This window comes from Colius striatus, unplaced genomic scaffold, assembly GCF_028858725.1.
Source record: "Colius striatus isolate bColStr4 unplaced genomic scaffold, bColStr4.1.hap1 scaffold_215, whole genome shotgun sequence".
NCBI classification, from domain to species: Eukaryota; Metazoa; Chordata; class Aves; order Coliiformes; family Coliidae; genus Colius; species Colius striatus.
The window spans coordinates 1,940-21,750 of record NW_026908505.1 but is presented as its reverse complement, the minus strand read 5'-3'; the positions used below and the strand labels follow the sequence as shown (position 1 = coordinate 21,750).

Here is a 19,811-nt window from a genome sequence, read left to right as displayed (position 1 = left end):
AAACTGAATGGGGTATTGCTTTAAAACTTCCTGATACAGCAGTGTTTTAGAAGGTGTAGGCATGACTGTAAGAAGAAAAAGAAAGGCAGGGAAAGAAGCTTGGGCACCTGCTGCAGCTGTCTGTGGCTGATGCTTTGGCTCTGTGGCACCCACATCAGTGGCTGGTGTACCAAACAAGCACAGTTCAAGACTGCAAATCTTTCATGTCATGCCAGAGATATCACCCAGGCTGGGGATGGCTGGTGCAGGGACAGCTTGGGGGTTTGGGGTGGCAGGTTTGATAGCCCCCTCAAAAGCATCATCTGGATGCGCCCAGTTTATGTGTGTTAAGAATTGGCTCAGGTATGTCTGCACATAACAAGAGGAGGAAGAGGAAGCTGGAAGGAGCAGAAAATCAGCTGAGAAAAAGTGTTCTTTTATAGATTTCTACTTCCAGAATCCTTCGTTGCTGCTGCCATTTGCTCCTGCTCACTTGCTGGGAGCATTTTCCTTTCCCATAACCCACCCCCCCAAAAGGCTGGAGTCTTCATATTCTGCTTGCACTGATTTCTATCAATTGCCTCTGGTATTTTTAGTGCTCATAAGCTTGTCTTTTCATTTAGCTTCCTAGAGCTACAGAACTTAGATGGGACTGTGTTGCTGCTTATGTTTTACCCAATGGAAAGAGTTCAAACCGAGGGTGTACCATTGAGAGTACCATGAAAGAAAGTCTGCCAGCCTTCCCCTAGAAATCACATGTATGCTGGCACTCTGTTGTTTCCACATCCTAAGGCCTTCCCTGGTTTCTGGTTTTGAGCATGACATGTTTTTTTTGGCTGTGACCTGGCACAAAAGCACTGGCAGAGGCAGGGATCAGGCCTCTCCTCCAGCTGGCCTGTGTGCCCCGGTCACCTTGCAATAGCCTGCTCCCTGCTGGGTCAGGGGCAGGCAGGCTGATGGCTTCAGGTCCAGCAGCGATGGCTGTGATGATCAGTGATGCTATTTTCTGTGAACCAGAGCATTTCCAAAGACACCTGATGTGTGTGCTCATCTTGGTGGCACATCAGGGCAGGTCAGGAGAGTCAGGTGTGCCATCAATTTGCTCAGGGTCAACAGCTCGTACAACGAGGAGACGGGACAGAGGTCTTTCAGAGCCATAACGAGCATGTGAAGGTTTCATTCCCTTAGGAGAGCTGAAAGCAACCAAAAGGTGCATGTTGTGACAAGCACCCAGCAGCTCAACCAGTGTGTGTGCAGGACAGCAGTCGGGACTCCAGCTGTCATGGAATCACAGGGCCATGGGATTGTTCCCTCAGCCTGTGACCACACACAAATACCTCACTAAGGTCTTATTTTTTGAGTATACAGTGCCACCTAGTCCCTGTGGAGTAGAGAGGGATTTGAAGCGTTTCTGAAATGCTGAAGTGTTTTATTTCACAGAACAAGCTACAGGAACAGCTTCTGTTTAGGCCAGTGGTGAAGCCTCGCTGCGCTTTCGTCTCGTGCTCACCTACGTCCCACCATCTGCTGGCTTCACTGCTTCTTGCAGGTGATGGCTTGCAGAGGACTAAAAGTCAGGGGGCTGTGGAAAGACAGACAACACCTGAGTGTTGGTGTTTTGACAGTGGTATTTTGGTTAATAAAGCCAGAATCATATTGATCCAGTATCACCACATGACACCTCCAGCACGGCTGGCATTTGCCTTCAGCCGTTGCTGAGCAGAGAGTGACCAGAGCAAGTCCCTTTTGCGACTCCCTGATTCTGTGTGGATGGATGTACAGCATGTCACACGTTTAGGTCATGGTCTTGTACCATCATAGTTGCAGCAGAAGGTGTCTAACAACTACTTAAGGTACCCTGGGGCTGCATGAAAAGCCACTCAGTGCTCAGCCTGAAGCGTCCTGTAAAAAAGCCCAACCTGAGGCAAGCCACTCAGGCTGTGGGGCTTGACCTGGCATCACTTGAGATGCATTTCACCTGGACACGTTCCTGTGCCCCTTGAGCCAGGGGAACCTGCTTTAGCAGGGGCTGGGGCTGGATGAGCTCTGCAGGGTCCTTCCCACCCCCCCATTCTGGGAGTCTGTGGTTCTGAGAAGCCAAGTCCAGCAACCCAGCTTTGCTGTGCTCACAGAGGCAACTTGTCCCTGCCAGCAGTAGGTGGCACTCGTTAGATTCACTTACTCTGAGTCATTTTTCTATCCTAACAGCTACAGGTACTGAGAAAGGAATGTTGTGTCCCCAGCCGAGTATACAAACCAGTAAACTCTGTTCAGCTGAGACTTTGGGCATCATAACAAAAGACACTGTCCCCTCCGAAAGTGCTGAGAAACACAGTCTAACATTGAGTTCCCAGGATTTCATGACCATGCTGCACCATTCCCACTGCTCTCATCCTCTTTGCTGTATGTTGATGCCTACCTTCTGCCTCCAACTTGCTCTGTCCATCTCAGAGCTGACTGGCACAGGCCCTGTCTGACACAGGAGCAGCTTCCAGCAGCTTCTCACAGAAGCCAGCCCTGTAGCCCCTCTGCTACCAAAACCTGCCCCCACAAGCCCACTGCATCTGGAGAGGCAAAGATCATCGTGGGAGTTCACTGAATAGTTAACAGGGAGTCTCCTTTTGCTCACACCTGCACTGGGCACAAGCTCTCAGAAGCAGGGGCTCTGCTGTGTAGCAGGAACCATCCTGGCAGAAGATGCTCCATGGTGCTTGTTTGGAAGCCCAGAGCGTGTGTGCTTCGAGGCTCTGCTGGGGGTTGGGATCCGTGGCTTTTAGTCCTGCAGAGTGGATTTACAGAGGCAAAGAGAAGTTGGCCAGGACATTGTGTACACCAGGATTTCCCTCCTTTCTCCTGACCAGCTCTGGCAGGAGGGAAGAGGATTCTGTCCCAGGAGGCAGCCAGTCGCTGCACAAAAGCTGAGTGTTGCTGTGATGGATGTTCATCTCCAATTGCTAATTGACCATGGGAAGCTTTTACAATTAATTTTCCATTTCCTTGAAAAAAACCCAGCTGTAATTGGTTATTTTTATCCCCAAATTTATCTTCAGCCTCAAAATGCAGCTCCTGACAGAGGCCCAAAACGCTGTTGCTGTACAGCCACAAATCTCAAGGGCATCCTCTACAGCAAGTGGAAGTATGAATGGAAGGTGTGACATGCAGAGAGCAAGCTGATGGTGCTTACTGGGGCCGAGTTCCTAGTGACAACATCCATCATTAGCACGAGGAATGCTGCTGTTTGGAGGGTGTGTGCTGCCTGGTGGCTCCTAAACTCATCCCACACATGTTGGCTTTTCTGTTTCATCCTTCCTATTCTTTTTCAACCTCTCTGACTGCTTGCTGTATGGTCTGGAGTACTCCTCCTGCAACTGGATAACACACAGAATCTAGAATCCTTTGGGTTGGAAAATCCCTTCGAGCTCTTGGAGTCCCAGGCCTGCCCTCACCCTGCCCAGCCCAGCACTAACCCCACAGCACTCAGCACCTCAGCTTTGGGATTCCTCCAGGGCTGGGGACTCCCCCAGCTCCCTGGGCAGCCTGCACAGGGGCTGACACCCCTTTGTTCCCTAATGAGTAGCCTCACAAGCCATAATTCAAATGCATGTGGTGTGTCTTGGGCAGGGACACACTCCATTCTGACAGGACAGATGATGTTTGGGGAAGGAGCGGTGTGACAGCAGCCTGTGGCACAACAGCTCTCCATCTGAAGGGGCCCAAAGCTTCCTGGGATCCTTCTCCAGTGAAATCAGCACCAGCTGGATGTGCAGTGGCAGTGGGTTTCTTGCCCACATTGCTGGCTCATGTTTATTTGCTGCCCACCAGCACTCCCAGGTCCCTCTCCTGGAGCTGCTCTCCAGCAGGGCAAAAAATCACCTGTGTACACACACACACACACACACACACACACACACACCAGAGACACAAACCAGTCCTCATCTGGCAAGGCTCTTTTAATGTTGTACTTTTACCAAACCACAGTACATACTTCAAATAAGGCCTAACAGATTATACTCTTTATAAATTTACAAACAGTTTATTCTCCTTAAAGAGATCATATTACTTTTATCAGTCTCATGTATTTCAATGAATTATATGTTTATTCAAGCATAACATAGCAAATGTAGCCATAAACCTGTAGACTAAGTGTCTATGACAGAGGAATCTCAGATACACTAATACTTCCCGATTAGGATTGTAAAGTTTTCTGTTACTATACACGTTTTTGTTTCAATAGGGCAACCACCATCTCCTGGTTATGCTTCCCGTGGGGAAATTGTGCTCAAGAAAGAAACCTGGGGACTGGAATAACTGCAAACAGGCGAGGTCTTGGTTGCCCCTCCAGGAAATGGGACCAGCTTGGTAGGCACATCCCCCTGGGATTGGCTTTGGAGGGAAGGGGCGAGAGGCTGGATCTGCATTCCCTGGGACTTCCCTGGGCACGGGCTGCTCTGCAGCTGCAGCCACATCAGTAACAAAGCACAACTGTGCTTCTCCCTCTAACCAAGAGCCCAGGATATTGAGAGCTGGCCGGCCACTGGAGAAGCGTCACTCGGATGTGGCAGAGAGCACGTAAAAAATACAAGGAGTAAAAGAAAAGAGGCCGTGGAACCACCTGCCTCAGGAGCCACTGACAGCCTTGTCCTACTGCTGTGTTTGCCAACCTGCTTCTGAACCCTCACCCCTGTCCTGGTCTCTGCTGACCCCTTTTCCTGCTCCTAACCCAGCTGCCAAGCCAAGCTGAAGCAACAGCAGAAGCTCGCTAAGCTGGGAAACCCCCACAGCTTGCTAAAGAAACTGTTTGGAGGCCTTCACGCTGCATCACGGGCTGTGCAAGGCAAGGCAGGCACTGCTGTGCAAGGCAAGTCTTGCTGTGCAAGGAAGGTGTTGCTGTGCAAGGCAGGTGTTGCTGTGCAAGGCAGGTGTTGCTGTGCAAGACAAGTGTTGCTGTGCAAGGCAGGTGTTGCTGTGCAAGGCAGGTGTTGCTGTGCAATACAGGTGTTGTTGTGCAAGGCAGGTGTTGCTGTGCAAGACAAGTGTTGCTGTGCAAGGCAGGTGTTGCTGTGCAAGGCAGGTGTTGCTGTGCAAGACAAGTGTTGCTGTGCAAGGCAGGTGTTGCTCTGCAATGCAGGTGTTGCTGTGCAAGGCAGGCATTGCTCTGCTGCCTGCAATCCATCCCTCAAGGACTGGGCACCCAGTTCCTGCTTGAGCCCAAGATGTCCCTGCCAGAGAAGCAATGAGGGAAAGGAAAAACCAAAATAACAGGATACTGAGACAAAACCCAAATCCAAACCATGCAAACTATAGCTGAGAAACAAAAATGAAAGGGTAAGCCTGTACCCCACGCCTGCCTTGCAGGAGAGGCAGCTGGCTGCCTTCTGAACTGCAGAACCAGCCACTCCAGAGCTCCTAGAGAACAAGAGTTTGGCAATAATTACCATGCACAAAGGCCACTTATAAAACATCTCCATAAAAATATCTATTTCTCTCTATATCTCTATTTATACACATCAGGGAGAAGCTTCAGACTGAGCACATCCCACGCACCCCGTAGCGGGGGGAACGGGGGGGGATCTATTTAATCCCCGTGAGCCGAGTGCTGGGAGTCGGAGTTGGCATCCACACGTGGCATGAAGTCAGTGGGCTGCTCTGAACGGGCTGGGGGCTGCTGAGGAGCTGAAGCCTTTCAGGAACATGCCAAGCCACGGGTCAGGGGAACTCCCCGGCCTCGGGCTGCTCTGCACAAGGGGGGTTCAGGAGTGAAGGTATTTTATGTGGCGCTTGCCCAGCCCACAGATGGGTGTCCATGCAGTGAGGGGCAGAGGGAACGAAAGCACCCTCCTTGGCAGATCTGTGGCACGTCAGCTCCCTGTGCTTCAGAGAGCCCGTGGGAATCGGTGACTGGTCTCTGACCTGAAGTACCGGCAGCTTCACAAGACCAGCCCCAATGCTGGAGCTGCAGTGGGGCGAGCACAGGACCTCATGTACCACAGATACAGAAGCTGCACCTTTTTTCCCCTCTCTGAGATGCTGATCCAATGAAAACTCAAAGTTCCTCAAGAACCCGATGCCGAGAACTTCCTTGGATGTGCCAACAACCACAATGTGTAGGAGTGCTGACCTTGTCCCCATTGAGATGGACCTTTAGAACACCAAGAGACTAAAACCACTGGAAGCCTCTATCATGTCACTGTGTCCTTTGGAGGCTGGCAGGGGCCACATGCTCGTGCCACAGAAGCACAAGGGAAAGCGATGGCTGAGGGTTAACGCCAGCATCTCGTGGCTCTAAGGAAAAGAGAAGCTGGCTCTTGCTAGACATTTATTTTAGTACTGATGTCTCTTGGGAACATCTGAAACAAGAAAAAAAAAGTGAGCATGCTTAGAATCACAGAATGGTGGGGCTGGAAGGGACCTTTAGAGATCACCTGGTCCAACCCCCCTGCAGAACCAGGTCAACCTTAGTGCTTAATGGAATGATGAAGAGCAGCCACCTCATTTTCAGGCTCTCTGCCAGAGAACACTCTGATTTTGGAACAAATACAAACAAGGTCTAAAGTAACACTGCCAATGGCAGAAACCAAACTCTTACTGCTGGTCACTGAGTGCTATAAAGAGATAAAGCCCAGCTGCAAGGAGAACAGATGACAGGGATGCAGTGGCATACAACTCTCCCACTACACGCTTGAGGAAGGTGGTCAAAGTAGCCAGCAGTGCTGTGAAGCAGTATAAAGGTGGCAATGAAAGGTGATTAATGTGTCAGTGAGGGGAACATATCAAAGTCAGAGATGGGAAAACACACCCAGAACAGTCAGCCAATTTCTTCCCATGCTGGAAGTGGTGGGCAGGGGCTTGGAAAGAGGAGACAATAGATGTGTTCAGGGATCTCACTCCTGTACCAGGAACTGCGTCACAAAAGGGACTTTACGTGGTGTTTCAGGGAGTGCAGCAAAGGGAATGGCTCTTCACTGCCTCACCCTGCTGCAGGAGCTTGTTTCAAGGACAAAGGTCTCGTTGGTGCAAGTCACACGAGAACGCTCTGCAGACAGACCTCGGCTTTGTAACAGAAACGAAATACAAGCAGCTGCTGCTCCAGCATCCAGTGCTTCATGTTGGCAAACCACGGGTTCACTGCTAAACACTTCCCCAGCGGAGATTTTGAAGCCAAAGTAGTGCAGGGCTTCTGGGAAGCTGGGGAATGGTGCCTTGGCTGCCACCCTCAGGCTCCTTCTGTGACATGCCAGCTGCAAGCATGAGCTCCTGCACTTCAGAGAAGAAACATCAGCATACCATGGCTACTGTGTCTTTATTCAGCCAAGTTTATTTATCTCACACACCTCCACAGGGGTCTGAAAAGACACTGACTTGATTGCTCCATTGCTAACCAAAGCTGTGACTACATGCAGGAGAGCTGCTGGGCTGGAAATCCTCCAGATGAAGCCTGCTGCCACCTGACGTGGGTCATCGGAAGGTATCGCTTCATGCCCGACTCAAAGAACCTGCTGACTTGCTCCAGTGACTCCTCCAGCCTGTTTTAGGGGCCTGTTGACAGCCCACCTCACTGAAAATGGAGTTGGAAGGGGGAAAAAAGGTGACTAGATAGGATGTTAGGTGATGTCATCCAGGCAAGGGCTGGACCAGACGGTCTTTTGAGGTCCCTTCTGACAGGGGGCTGTTCTGTAGGATGGGGGAAAGGGGACAACAGCCAGGGCCTGGCAGCAACACAGATGAGAACTGTCTCCTGGGCAAGGACAGATCAGCAGGTCGAGGCAGAGCATGGCATTTGTGATCCCGTGCTCTCCCAGCAGCAGCTTGCTTCAGTTCCATGCCTTCAGCTGTACCCTGCACCAGCCTGCTTTAAAGCACGTGAAACACAGGAGAAGCTCAGGTGTTTTGGCCCAAAAGGCAATGCATGCAGGGTGCAGCACTATACCTGCCCCAAACTCCCTACCTGCACAGCAAGAAGGAACTCTGTCTGGTTCAGTTTGCTGTTCAGCACGATAAACGTTCCCTCAGGTGGTTTCTGCTACAGCCTTGCTCCAGTAATTCACTGTTCTCAGTTGTCAGAAAGTGGCATCTACCTGCCCTGACGTGGCTTTTCACTAGATAAGAACAACTTCTACCAGATTCTTGCTAGAATACAGAACACCAGCTGTTTAATATTATCTGTATACATCCCTCTGAGCTGTGATAACCAAAATGGTGACATGGAGGCAGCACCTGAGGAGGCAAGCATCTGTTATTCCCTGTACACACCAAGCAAGCACAGTCACCCCTGGTAACACAAGTGCATGCACTTTTTGGTGCCCATTTTACCACCTTTGTGCTCATGGTAGAACAAAAGGCACTCTTACATTTCTTATTTAATCCAGGTATTTTGCCATTAAGGAAGAACAGCAGTGGGAAGATGAAGCTGCATCACTGGAAGCTGCAGCACCACAGAAGGAACGGGGTACAACGTCTGTTACCTGATCCTGGGTATATCTGCAAGGGGTATGCTGAGCTCTTCTCACAGAAGCAGCTCTCCTTGTGCTCTATGGGGTAACTGCTCAACCTTCCTCGTGCTGGTTTGAAAATGGAAAGGTAGCCAAAGGAAACGCTTCTCTGGGAGAGAAACTGTTGACACCAAGCTTTTCTTTTTGACGTGGAGGGACTCAGGAACAAACAAAACCCCACTTCTCCATAAAGCAGTCACAAACCTTCCTTGCCAAGTCACTTTCCTTCCTGTTGGCATCACCAGGGTTTTGTGCTTCAAGAGTCTGCTTATACAGGAAAGTCAGGGCTGAAGAGGGTGCTAAAGGAACTGTGCAACAGCTTGTGAAATGTGTGTTTTGCTCCCAGGCCCATGTCTGCTCTCATCTGAGGCACCACATGTGCCCACCACTGCTGGGAAAAGCCTGAGCCTGCCTCCAAAACCACACTCTGGTTTCAGCAGTGATTTTTGCCAGCCCTGCAGAGTTGTGGCTGTGAAGCCAGGCTGGGATCTTACCCCCCAGCATCACAGCAGCAATCCCCCAAGAGCTGTAGCCAGGGCATCCCAAACAGCCTCAGACCCTGCTCTCTGTTGCAGCGTTACAAGTACCAGAAGGGCTTCAAACATGAACCCCAGCTCCCATCTCTGTTCTAGAGCTTTCCCAGAGGAATGCAGAAGACTCCTGTAGGAAATGTGATCCTCCTTCTGGGTGTTGCAACAGCTAGAACCAATGAACAGCTGAAATATGGTCATGAGGCATCGTGATGGGACTTTGCCTTTGTCACATGCCAAAGCCAGGGAAGGTCTTGGATGGGGCCAAGGCTCTGGCTGGGTGCTTAAGGCACTTCACAGAGTCCCCAGATGGTGGGGGCTGGAAGGGCTCTGCAAAGCTGCTGCAGCCCCAGCCCCTGCTAAAGCAGGTTCCCCTGGCTCAGGGTGCACAGGAACGTGTCCAGGTGGCTTTGGAAACCTTCCAAGGAGCCTCCACACCCTCCCTGGGCAGCCTGGGCCAGGGCTCCCTCACCTCAGCACCGAAGGACTTGCTCCTCCTGTGCCAGACGCACTGCCTGTGCTCCAGCCTGTGTCTGTCACCCCTTGTCCTGGCACTGGCCACCACACACCAAACACTGGCCACATCTTCTCAACACTCATCCTTCAGGTACTTGTAAGTGTTGCTGAGGTGCCCCTGAGCTCAGCCTTCTCTTCTCCAGGCTGAACAGCCCCAGGGCTGCAGCCTTTCCTCCCCACACACGTTCCATTGCCCCAGGATCTTGGTGTCCCTGCACTGGCCTCTCTCCAGCAGTTCCCTGTCTCTCTTGAGCTGGGGAGCCCAGAACTGGACACAGGACTCCAGCTGAGGCCTCACCAGGGCAGAGCAGAGGGGGAGCAGAACCTCCCTCGACCTGCTGCCCACACTTCTGATGCACTCTTCTTACCCACACCACAGACAGACAAACAGATGGGAATGAGCACAATTCCTTTGGCTCAGGTGGTTGCTGCCCTGACTCTTGTTTGCCCACATTCCCCACTGTCCCATGCAAGTGCACTGGAATGTTCTTCTACACAACACTTCACATGCAAGAACTTGTTGAAGCCTGATAAGGGAGTTTATTAAAACGAGCAGGCACAGGTCTGCTGAGCTGGGCACACATTTGTCTTAATGACTTCAGTAAGAGGCTCACGTTCAGCAAGGGAAGGGCAGAGTCACTAGCAGGGTGTCTCCTGTGAGGCTGCCAGTGCCACAGGACCTGCAGGGGCCAGGGGCAGCAGCACTGCTGGCAGACTGCCTGCTGCCCCCTGCAGAGGGAGCAGAGGGGGAGAAGCCTCACAAAAGCAATCCTTTCATTTCTGCGTGCTCTCAGACCCTCACTCCACTTCAACAGGCACAGATTTAAGCTGCCTGAGATTCTCCTCTCCACTGGGGCTGCCTGGTGCAGGAGGAACATGCTCACACACCCCTCAGTCCTCCCTGCTCTTAGCACCCTCTCTTCTCACCTACAACTGAAGCCCCTTTTCTCATGTACTGTGGGTATTCCTTGAGGCATTTCCAGCTCCTGTCCTGGTACTAGAGACAGATACAATATAGACAAGGCTCAGAATTACAAAGCACAAGCAAACAGCTGTCAGGGTAACCAAAACCATTCCAGATTGCTTTGGTTTGGTTTTCACTTTTGTTATGTACCAATCTGGTTTCTAACAGAAGAGGACAGATTCACAGAAGACCTCGTGTGTGTGTGCACTTTGTCCTTTCCCTCTAGTTTATATGCTGTTGCTTTTAGAAGGCAAGGTTTCTGTTTCCTTTCTCTTGGATGGGTAATGAAATCCCACCCAGAGAACTGAGGTTCTGCTCTTCAGGAAGGACACCCTGTTGTGATCACCCTGCCTGCTGGAACGTGAAACCCTTCCAGGGAGAAACCATGTCACCAGCTATTGCACGTCAGACAGAGGCAGCTTCACGATCCAACAGATACCCTGGCAGTCAGATGCATCTGCCATTAAAGGACACAGTTTTCATTGGAATGGAACTGTTTGCTAGGCTCTCACACTGAGTTCTGAGTGCTACAATAAGCCTGTGCAGACACACCACTGCTTTGGCAGTCTTACTGACACCTTTGTGCTGACCCTCCTTCCCCAGGCATCACGGTACCAAGGTGCTGACATACCTCAGGAGTGGGAACTGCTGGGAAAGAGACACAAAAGGTAGTGTTTGAGACCAGGAAAACACAAAGCAGAAATGCTGCAGTCAGTACTAACCACCACTATTTAAGACACCCGGGTTTTGTGCCAGATGAAGTAGTGTCAAAGACCCAACTCGCAGCTGCCAGGCTGCATTGTGGGCTTCCCCTCCAGCCTGGGTTCATATCCAAACGACTTCCCCACTGGTTTTGGCTCTTTGGAGCTCCACAAGTCACTCACTAGCTGGTTGTCTGCCTGTGCTGGAAACTAGACCCCCATACACTGCTTATGGTGTTACGGGATGGGATGCTCCAATTCCTCAGCTGGTCCACAAAGGTACGTTGTCCTGCACAGGTCAAATAGGGGAAGTGGCTAAGAAGAGGTGATAAAAGGCTCATTGCTTTAATATTCTTTGGAGAAAGTGCAGGGTTTTATAAAAGCAGGAGCCACTCTCCCCTCCAGCAGGTTTTTCCCACCACAGACAGCACCTGCTCAACCTGGACTTCGGGCACACTGCAGAGAAGGAGGCTCTGGATGTCGTTTCAAGCTTCAGTAACAGGCTGCAGGAAGGAAGAGGAGGAAAGGAAGCCTTCTGAGAAAGAGATCCTCTGAATAGACATGGTGCTAGCAAAACACACCAGCTGCTTCTCTGCTCCTGCCTGGCTGCTGGGCTGCAGAGTGGCCTGTAGTTACACACCCACCCTTCTCAACAAAGAAATATGAGGCAGGAATTCACCTGCAGTCACCCAATGCCTATGCAGAGACCAGCTGCTAGTCTACAGCAGCACACCTAAGGTCCAGCTTAAGAAGAAACAAGAACTGGAATCAGCTGAAGAGTTTCTAGAGTGAGTGTACTGTGAAAATAAAGACAAGGTTGAAGAGCATGGACACTGCACCAGAGCACTGATGAGCTGGATGAAGAGGCCCACGGTGAGAGCTGCAGCTACTTACCAACAGCACTGCAGAAAGGAAAAACCTGTTTGTTTCAGATCTGAGGTGCTAATTTACATTCAGCTATTGCTTGTGCAGTGCTCCCAGACTGTTTTCCAGAAACTCTTGCTTACAGGGTCCCTGGCTTCATCACAGACTCACGTGGGACAGAGGCCACTGGAAGCGATGCCACCCCTCGGCAGCTCAGAGGTGCAGGGCAGGGTGCTTCCAGAGTGGACTAAACCAGCACTGGAACCAAATGAAACAGAAAACACCACAGAAAAGAGAATGCCTTTTCAAAGACACCTGTGATTGCTACATATTTGTCTGAATTAGTGGTGCAGGTTAGCCCCATCCCACGCTGATACTCTGCAGGGGCTGGAGACTTACCTTACACCCAGGGCTAAACAAGGGTAAGGAGTCATCTGGTCGATTCAACACAAGAGAGGGAGACGTTGATACTGGAGGCGAGGCAAAAGACTGCAGAGCACGAGCAACAGAGGTGATTTTTATGCCCACCTGAACCCCTCTGCCACATAATGGTACCTGAGATACAGCCTTTTGTTTTGAAACTGGCAACCTTTTTGGTACGCCCATTCCAGACCTAGAACCAGAAGAAATCAATGGACCTGACTTGCTCTGATATCTCTGTTCTGTGAACCCAAGAGAGGACTTCAGGCTACTGTCCTTAAACCCCAAACTATCAGGCCTTGTCTGTCTGACAAACTCTGCTTATGAAGTTCTTGTCTGATATTTTCCTTCCTCTCTGTGATCTTCCTTGCTCATTTTAAAGCATCGACTAGAATAAGGCAAGACACAATCCAAAAGATAAGGAAACTGAAGATGCCAGCAGTGGCAGACTGCAGGTCTGGGGCAAAGAGACTTCACTCTTGTGTAGAAAGACAGATGGGATCTGTGCAAGCTAAACCCAGCAATACTAAAGATAAAGCAAATTTTGGACTGCCATGAGCATAAACACTTTCAAAGGGAAAGTCTCAGTACTGTTCCTGTTCTTACAGCACACAGCAAATGCCCTGCAATGCATTCAGTCCTTCAGTTCCACTGCAAAACCTGCCCACTGAGGCCTTAAATTCCTGTCAAATCAGAGCACTGGAGCAGCTTGCTCCTCTACAGAGGGCAAGCCAAAGTTGTGTTATTGCCATCAAAGGACAGAAGGGCTCCAGGCTGCCCCTTTCCTACAAGCTGTCTGCCTGCCTCACAGCCTACCCCTGCCCTGGCCCCAGAGGGAACGTGGTGTGCAATGGTGCCCTTGGCACTGGCCTTGTTCTTCTCAAAAAGGCCTTGCAAAGACAGAAAGTCAGGCAAATCTCAGCACTGAACAGTAACTCTGTGCTGTGTGCTCCTCATGTGCTCTCGGGGCAGTTTCCAACCTCCTTCAGCTCACCTTCACGCTCCCGTGCAAAAGGATGTAAAGAACAAATTGCTCTGCTAGGGTTGTTAAAAACCCCTCTTCTGTGAAGCCCATGGCTTCAAACACATTGACTGGAGCTGTGCTAATACTTCTGTGACAGCCCATAAAGAAACAGAAGCAAACAAAGCCTGTCTCCAATTCCCTTCCACAACACCTATGCCCTACGTACAGCGTATGCCAGGCAGAGCTGAGACCGGCTCGTGCCTCAGGTCACCAGTGCCACAGCCAAAGACACAACAACAGGCTGGACACACAGCACCATCCTCCCTCAAGGATCAAGAAAATCACCATCATTACCCCCTCCCCCCCAAAGCTTCCTGTGCTTTACATGACCATCCTCTCTGGTAGCAGTAGGAATAACAGCATTTGTATGTTGCTGATGAGAAACTGTATGAACCCAATAAAGTGCCTGGGCCAAGAAGATGGATCCTGCCAGGGCTGGCACGGGCCTCTGGCGTGTTGGAAACCCGGTGTGGAAGATTAGCAGTGCTCCTCAAACTCCCCCAGTCCCACTCCTAACCCCCAGTCCAAGGTGACGTGGCCAAGGTGTGGGGACGTGGCCGGCTGGGAAGGAAGGTCTGCTGCTTGTTCTCAGGAACAGATGTTCTCAGGACCCAAGTTTTACACAGCTTTTAAAAAAAACCATGTCCAAGCCAGCCCTGTTTCTTGCTGCAGGCAGCCAGAACACCTCTGGGAACACACAGGGGAACACACAGGGGTCGCTGCCAGCTCCGGCCAGCGCCCACGCTGCGCCACGGCTCGTTGTGCGGCGGTTTGGGTAAGGACGGGGCAATTTGCTGTCAAAGAAATAGCAAAAGCTTTTGTTTTTTTCCCTTTAAATGCTTGGGGTATCCTTTCCTCTCCTCCAGTCCCAGTGGCATTTTCCTCTCGGCTTTGCTCCTCCAGTTGTGCTGACCTCTTTAACCGTACATGTGCTCAAGCGTCCGACGCAGAGTGTTCTCTCCCCGCTGCAAGAGTCATCCCAGTCCTCCCTCCCCGGCCCAGCTCCTACCCCACACCCCAGGCCCCGGCCCCAGGGCCTTAGATAAGCCATTCCTTCTTGCTCTCGTCGATGGTCTCCGTGAAGTTGGGGTCATTGTTCATGATGGCGGCGTCGGCGCTCTCGGCCGACTCGGCCCCCTTGGCCTCATTGGTGTGGTAGGTTCCTTTGTGGCGGAACATGTAGCGGATGAGGAACACCAAGGTGCAGAGGATGGTGAAGATCACCACTGCGATGACCCCTGCATGAAGAGGGAAAGAAAAGATGCCACAGCGAGGTGAACACCCACAGGCTGTGACGTGGAGCCCACCCCGAGCCACCGGGCAGTTAAACGTCACTGCGGTCGCTCCGTTTCCACTCCTCTCCTATTTGCATCTACACAGAACCTCACTCAGGGGAGTCTGGGACTAAACTTCAACGTTCCAGCCTGCTTAGAGAGGCTGACTACAGGGCAGAAGGTGCTGAGGGCTCCTAAAGCGTGAGGGTGAGACAGTGACGTGGTACAGCCCGGGCAGCTCTCTGAGGATGGAGTCACTGATGGACGTGTCCCAGTCACAGCCCCTCACAGCATGTCCTTGAGAACTGGCTTGGATCACTGCTGGCTCACTCCACCACCAGGCCCTGGCTCCACTTAGTTACAGATAAAACTGCTTTTCACCACATCTGTCCTGAACTGCTCCCCCTGCAACGGCCTCTTTGGGGTTCAGTCTCACAAGTCTCACCCTCTCAGGTGCACGTAACCATGTGTTAAAACAGCACTGCTCCTTCTTTGGCTCTTCTCTACAGCCACAAGGATCTCCCAGCAGGAAGACTTGATGAAATCCTCAGGTTAAAAAGCCCCCTGTCATCAGGCAGAGTTCTGTTAGGCCACTGTTGTTGACTGATGCTCTTGGGGAGCAGCCTGGCTTTCCCTGAGCAATGACCTTCCAGGTTTCAGAGGACCAATGAAAAGCTTTTAGTAGCAATAAATATATAAACTAAAAAGGAAGAATAATGTAGCCAATAAAAACCAAAGCAACCAATGGTAATGCAAGTTCCAGTTCTGCTATTGCTGAACATCACCTGTCACACTGAATGGCACATCAGTTACAGCAGGAACGCAGCAGGATCACAAGGGACTGCTGTCACGGGTGGAGCAAACAGTGTTTGACAGGTTCATGTTGAAGCTGCTGTTACTGGCAAAGTGTCCTTGCCATTTCCTACAGATCAACTGCTCTGTTAAGGTGACCACTGCAAAGCTGCCCCCCACATGGATGCTCACTATGTGGATTATGGATATCAGCATTTTGAGTCGGTTAAAGTGGATCTGAGGGGACAAACCAAGTGAGAAGCAATCACTCCTTGCACTAGGGCCACGCAGACCTCTAGCCGACTTTGTTCAGGTGTTGTTCCCACACAGTCAGCTCTAAGCAAATAACTTGATAGTTATTTGTTGCCAAGTCTCAGAGTCGTCCTGCAGAGTACCTTAGAGAAGCAGAGAGCTCCCTTACCTCCGATGATTGCAGAGTTCCTGTTGACTCCATCTCCTAGAGCTTGCCCATTGTATGGGAAATCAGCGCTGGCTGTAAAGAGGGAATGAAAGATTCAGGTTGTGACAGCAGTGAAACACCACAAAGCAGTTCTGAAATACATACAACCTCCTCAGATACAACTGAGAGACAGCTGTGATCCCTGGATATGTATCTAAAGGAGAGGAGATCTCTTACTGGGAGCTAATTGCTCAGAACTTCTCGCTTCCTCCTGACAAAAATGAAAGTGAAATAAAGGAGAACTCTTGGTAAGCCCTGCTGTTACCATAGGAGCTCCTTTATTGCTCTACTGACATGAATTCAGTACGTTTCTTTAGCACAGAACCAAAGAAAAGCCTTTCTTTCAAAAGCCTGTGATCACACACACTCTTAAGTGAGGGTTTTGCTTCTGTCACTGCTATCCAGCAAAAGCTTCGGGAGTTTCCAGGGTTTGGTGACTGCCACTGGGTACAACTGCAGGCTCTTTGAAAGACAACCAGCCAGCCCAAGGTAAGCAGGGGCTGCAGTTGCTGCTGCTCAGGGCAGGGAGGGGAGAGCCTCCAGCAGACAGATGGAGACGAGACACACACTGAAGAATCAGGACAGGTTTAAAGCACAATTTGGATGGTAACCTTGGCTTTAACCTCCAGAAAATATCACAGAGGCTTCCCCAAGCTAGTCTCATCAACTCAACCCAGCAGGTCAGAAATAGCAAGTAGCCACTGCAGTGCCCAAGCAAGCCCAGGGACCGGGGGACTGAGGGGCTGCAACTGCTCCTCTCTGCCACTGGGCTGTGGTGTTGATTTTGAAACCTTGATAAAAGAATTTAACTGGAGACAGTGGAAGCAACCAAGGGTATGAATCACATGGTGATTCAGTGTGTAAAACTCAGCTGCATTTTCCTTGCTTGATGGATTAGGTGATACTGAAGTCCTCGGGTGCCTGTAGAGGCCAGTGATGCATTCATCACACCTCAGAGGTGGCCAAGGGAACCCAACTGGCTTTCTGTTAGCATGGGCTAAAAGCCTCAATAAAGTTCCTTTTGTATCCTGAGGCAGCTGCACAAGAGGATGAATGGCTTCAGCTTGCCATGTGGCCTGAGCCGGGGCTGGGGCTAGAGGAGCCTTCTGTGTGCCTGCTCTGGGGGGAGAGGGGAACCACTTGTGTGCTGGGCAGAGCTTTTTGGCTGGCAGCCCTTGGGACAAACAGGAGAGTGTTTCCCAGGGCTCAGTGGAGGGGAATGGCCAGAAGTTTGTGCCAGCAGTGCCATTGACATGTGTTGGTGCTCTGGCTTTAGAAAACAGCATTTCTGCACCTCTCTGAGACAAACCAGCTCAAAAAGATAAACAATGATTCCATATCCGTGGATTTTGCTCCAAAGGAGAACCTTGCTGTGCAGCACCATGAATGTTTCCTACAGAGACATTCTGGCACAGGCTCCCTCCTATTACCCCTGCAGTGGCTACACTATTTCTGGTAGAAGCCAGGATGTCACCAGCCTCCTTTGCCACCTGGGCAGGCTGCTGGCTCATGTTGAGCTGCTGGCACCAACTCCCTCAAGGGCCTTCCCCTCCCAGCAGATTCCACACACTCATTGTTCATGTAAGTATGAACTAGAGAAGCAAGTGGAACAACTGGATCTGGTGATCTCAAGGTAGTTAGAAGCCCCAGCAGCCAAGACATTGATTAAAAGTAGAACCTTGAGAGAAGGAAAACAAAAGCAACGACATGAACTGCAACTCCTTTTCCCCAATCCTGTTTTGCAGCCAGGCATCCAAGAACTGAGCTCACAAAGAGAGCAAAGCCTCACCAGCACTGCAGGGTTTTGGGGAAGTGTTGGCACTGGGTCCATTCAGGACTCTGTTTCTCCACAGCCCCGTGACACAGAGGGAAGGCAAAGCCAGCAAAGCAGGCTCTCTGGCTGCCTTGTGTCAGACGGTGTCAGCTCTGTCAGCCAGGTGAGGCTCTACTGCTTTGGTTTGAAATTACAGAGCTCTCCTTATTAGAGACTGTAAGTACAGACACTAATTCTCCTTCCTGAAGGGACTGGATTACAAGAGGAACTCTGAACAAGCACAGAAATGACTGAGCTGAAGCAAACAACTGCATGACACTGCCCGACAGCAAAGGCGAGCGGCACAGCCCGGAGGCTCCCGTCGCCCTTCTCTTGCTCATCCTGCTCCCCTGGCCATCCCTCTCCTGAGCCAGTGACTCCTACTTCTCCAGGCTGAAAACACAGAGAGGAGGAAAACTACCCCTACTCCTGCTGTTCTAGGCATTTGAGAGCAGATTGAGAGGGAGGGCTGTTCAACACTAAACTGTTAAACAGAGAGTTCGTTTGAAGTCCCAGTGACCCAAAAATGAAACAGAATTTGGTTGAGGTTTAATATTAATAATAATCATCAATTTAATACTAAACACTTCCAAGCCCAAAAAACCCCAAACTGCCCACACTTCCCCAAGCAATGCCACAAAGATATTGTGGACCATACAGTCTGTAAAAGATCATTTTCCTTCTATGTGGGGTCAATCACCGCTCCCTGAGCTTTCAGTAATGCCAGAAGCAATCATTTGTTTTGGCTACAGGTACTGGGCAAAGCACACCCACAGAGCAGTTCTAAGGCTGAGGAAAAATCAGGGCTTTTCACTTCAACAATATCATCACCTTCTCTCTGTCACCAATAATGCAAACATCAAACATTGAGAGTATCAACACTGGATCCAAATCCACCAATTCCTTCAGTCCTTTGCAACCTTTCCTGCCTCTGAGGGATGGGGAGGAAATAAAACCAGACAAAGCCCCTTCATAAACGACACACAAAGAAATCCTCCAATGCATTTAGTGCTATTCAGAGCAAGTATTTAAACCAGGTGTTGTCAGGGGCTGCTCTAGCAAAACCATTTTGAAGGGTGGCCTTTTTTATTCCTCCCCTAACAATCCTGCATGGAACCTGCAGCGCTTTGACTGACAGCTGCTGCTGAGTTCTGCTGACAGAGGGATGCACAACGTGCTTCCCCATTTTTGGTCTGGAGGCTCTGTGTCTTTTTATTCCATTGTGAAATGAGCGTGAATTTAAAAGCCCTCCAAAAGGATGGCTTAATAGAAGCCCCGTCCCCTGAACATTGTCCTGCTGCCTGCCAATGCCTGGGACAGTGTGGGGATTAGAGAAGAAAGAGCTGTTGGATGTTTCTGTTAGGAAAAGCCTGAATTCTGGAGGGAACAATGAACAATGGCAGTGTTGGGGGAAAAATTCACTCAGCACTCCCTAGTCAATGAACTCAGACAGTGCAGATGCTCAACTCTGGGCACAACACAATCCGTCTGAATCGGCTGTGTTAGCCCTTTAATTTCCTCCTGCAGGCCAACCCTGCTGTCCCTGCTCTTCAGGAGAGGAGGAGATGGGGTTTTATTGAATGGCTTGCTGCCAGACAGCAGCATGATATTCTTTCTTTTCAGTCTTACACAGCAATCTTCCTAGCAAAGGCACGGAAAAGCCTTGTTAGGAGACCCATCTGTGCAACCTCAACTCTCCCAAATCAGACCTGGATGAAACAGCAAAGAGGGAAAAAGTTCCTGCCCTGCCTGTTGGAATGGGTGAGGTGCTTCTGCCCTGCGTCCCTTCCCCCTTGCACAGTCATTTCCCAATAGTGTGCTTTACACCTTCTTTTGCACACAAGCCAGGAACTGCACAAAGTCACAGGAAGGCAAGAGGGAAGCACTTTTTAAGTCTAGTAACTAGTGCTTGAGTGCTGCAGGGTTTTATTCCTTATTTTCCTGTGTCACCTGATGTAGACCAACCTGCTTTAGCAGGGGCTTGG

At 50.6% G+C, this 19,811-nt stretch overlaps 1 protein-coding gene across 1 annotated transcript; it reads right to left on the bottom strand.

Moving 5' to 3' along the window:
- Positions 1-4,011: 4,011 nt before the first annotated feature.
- LOC133629181 (contactin-associated protein-like 2) lies at positions 4,012-16,046 on the bottom strand (the record flags this gene model as incomplete). The annotated part of the gene is made up of 2 exons (XM_062019842.1): positions 4,012-14,725; positions 15,975-16,046. Coding segments are annotated over 2 exons (272 nt in total), but the record flags the coding sequence as incomplete, so codon positions are not given.
- Between the last annotated feature and the right edge of the window lie 3,765 nt (positions 16,047-19,811).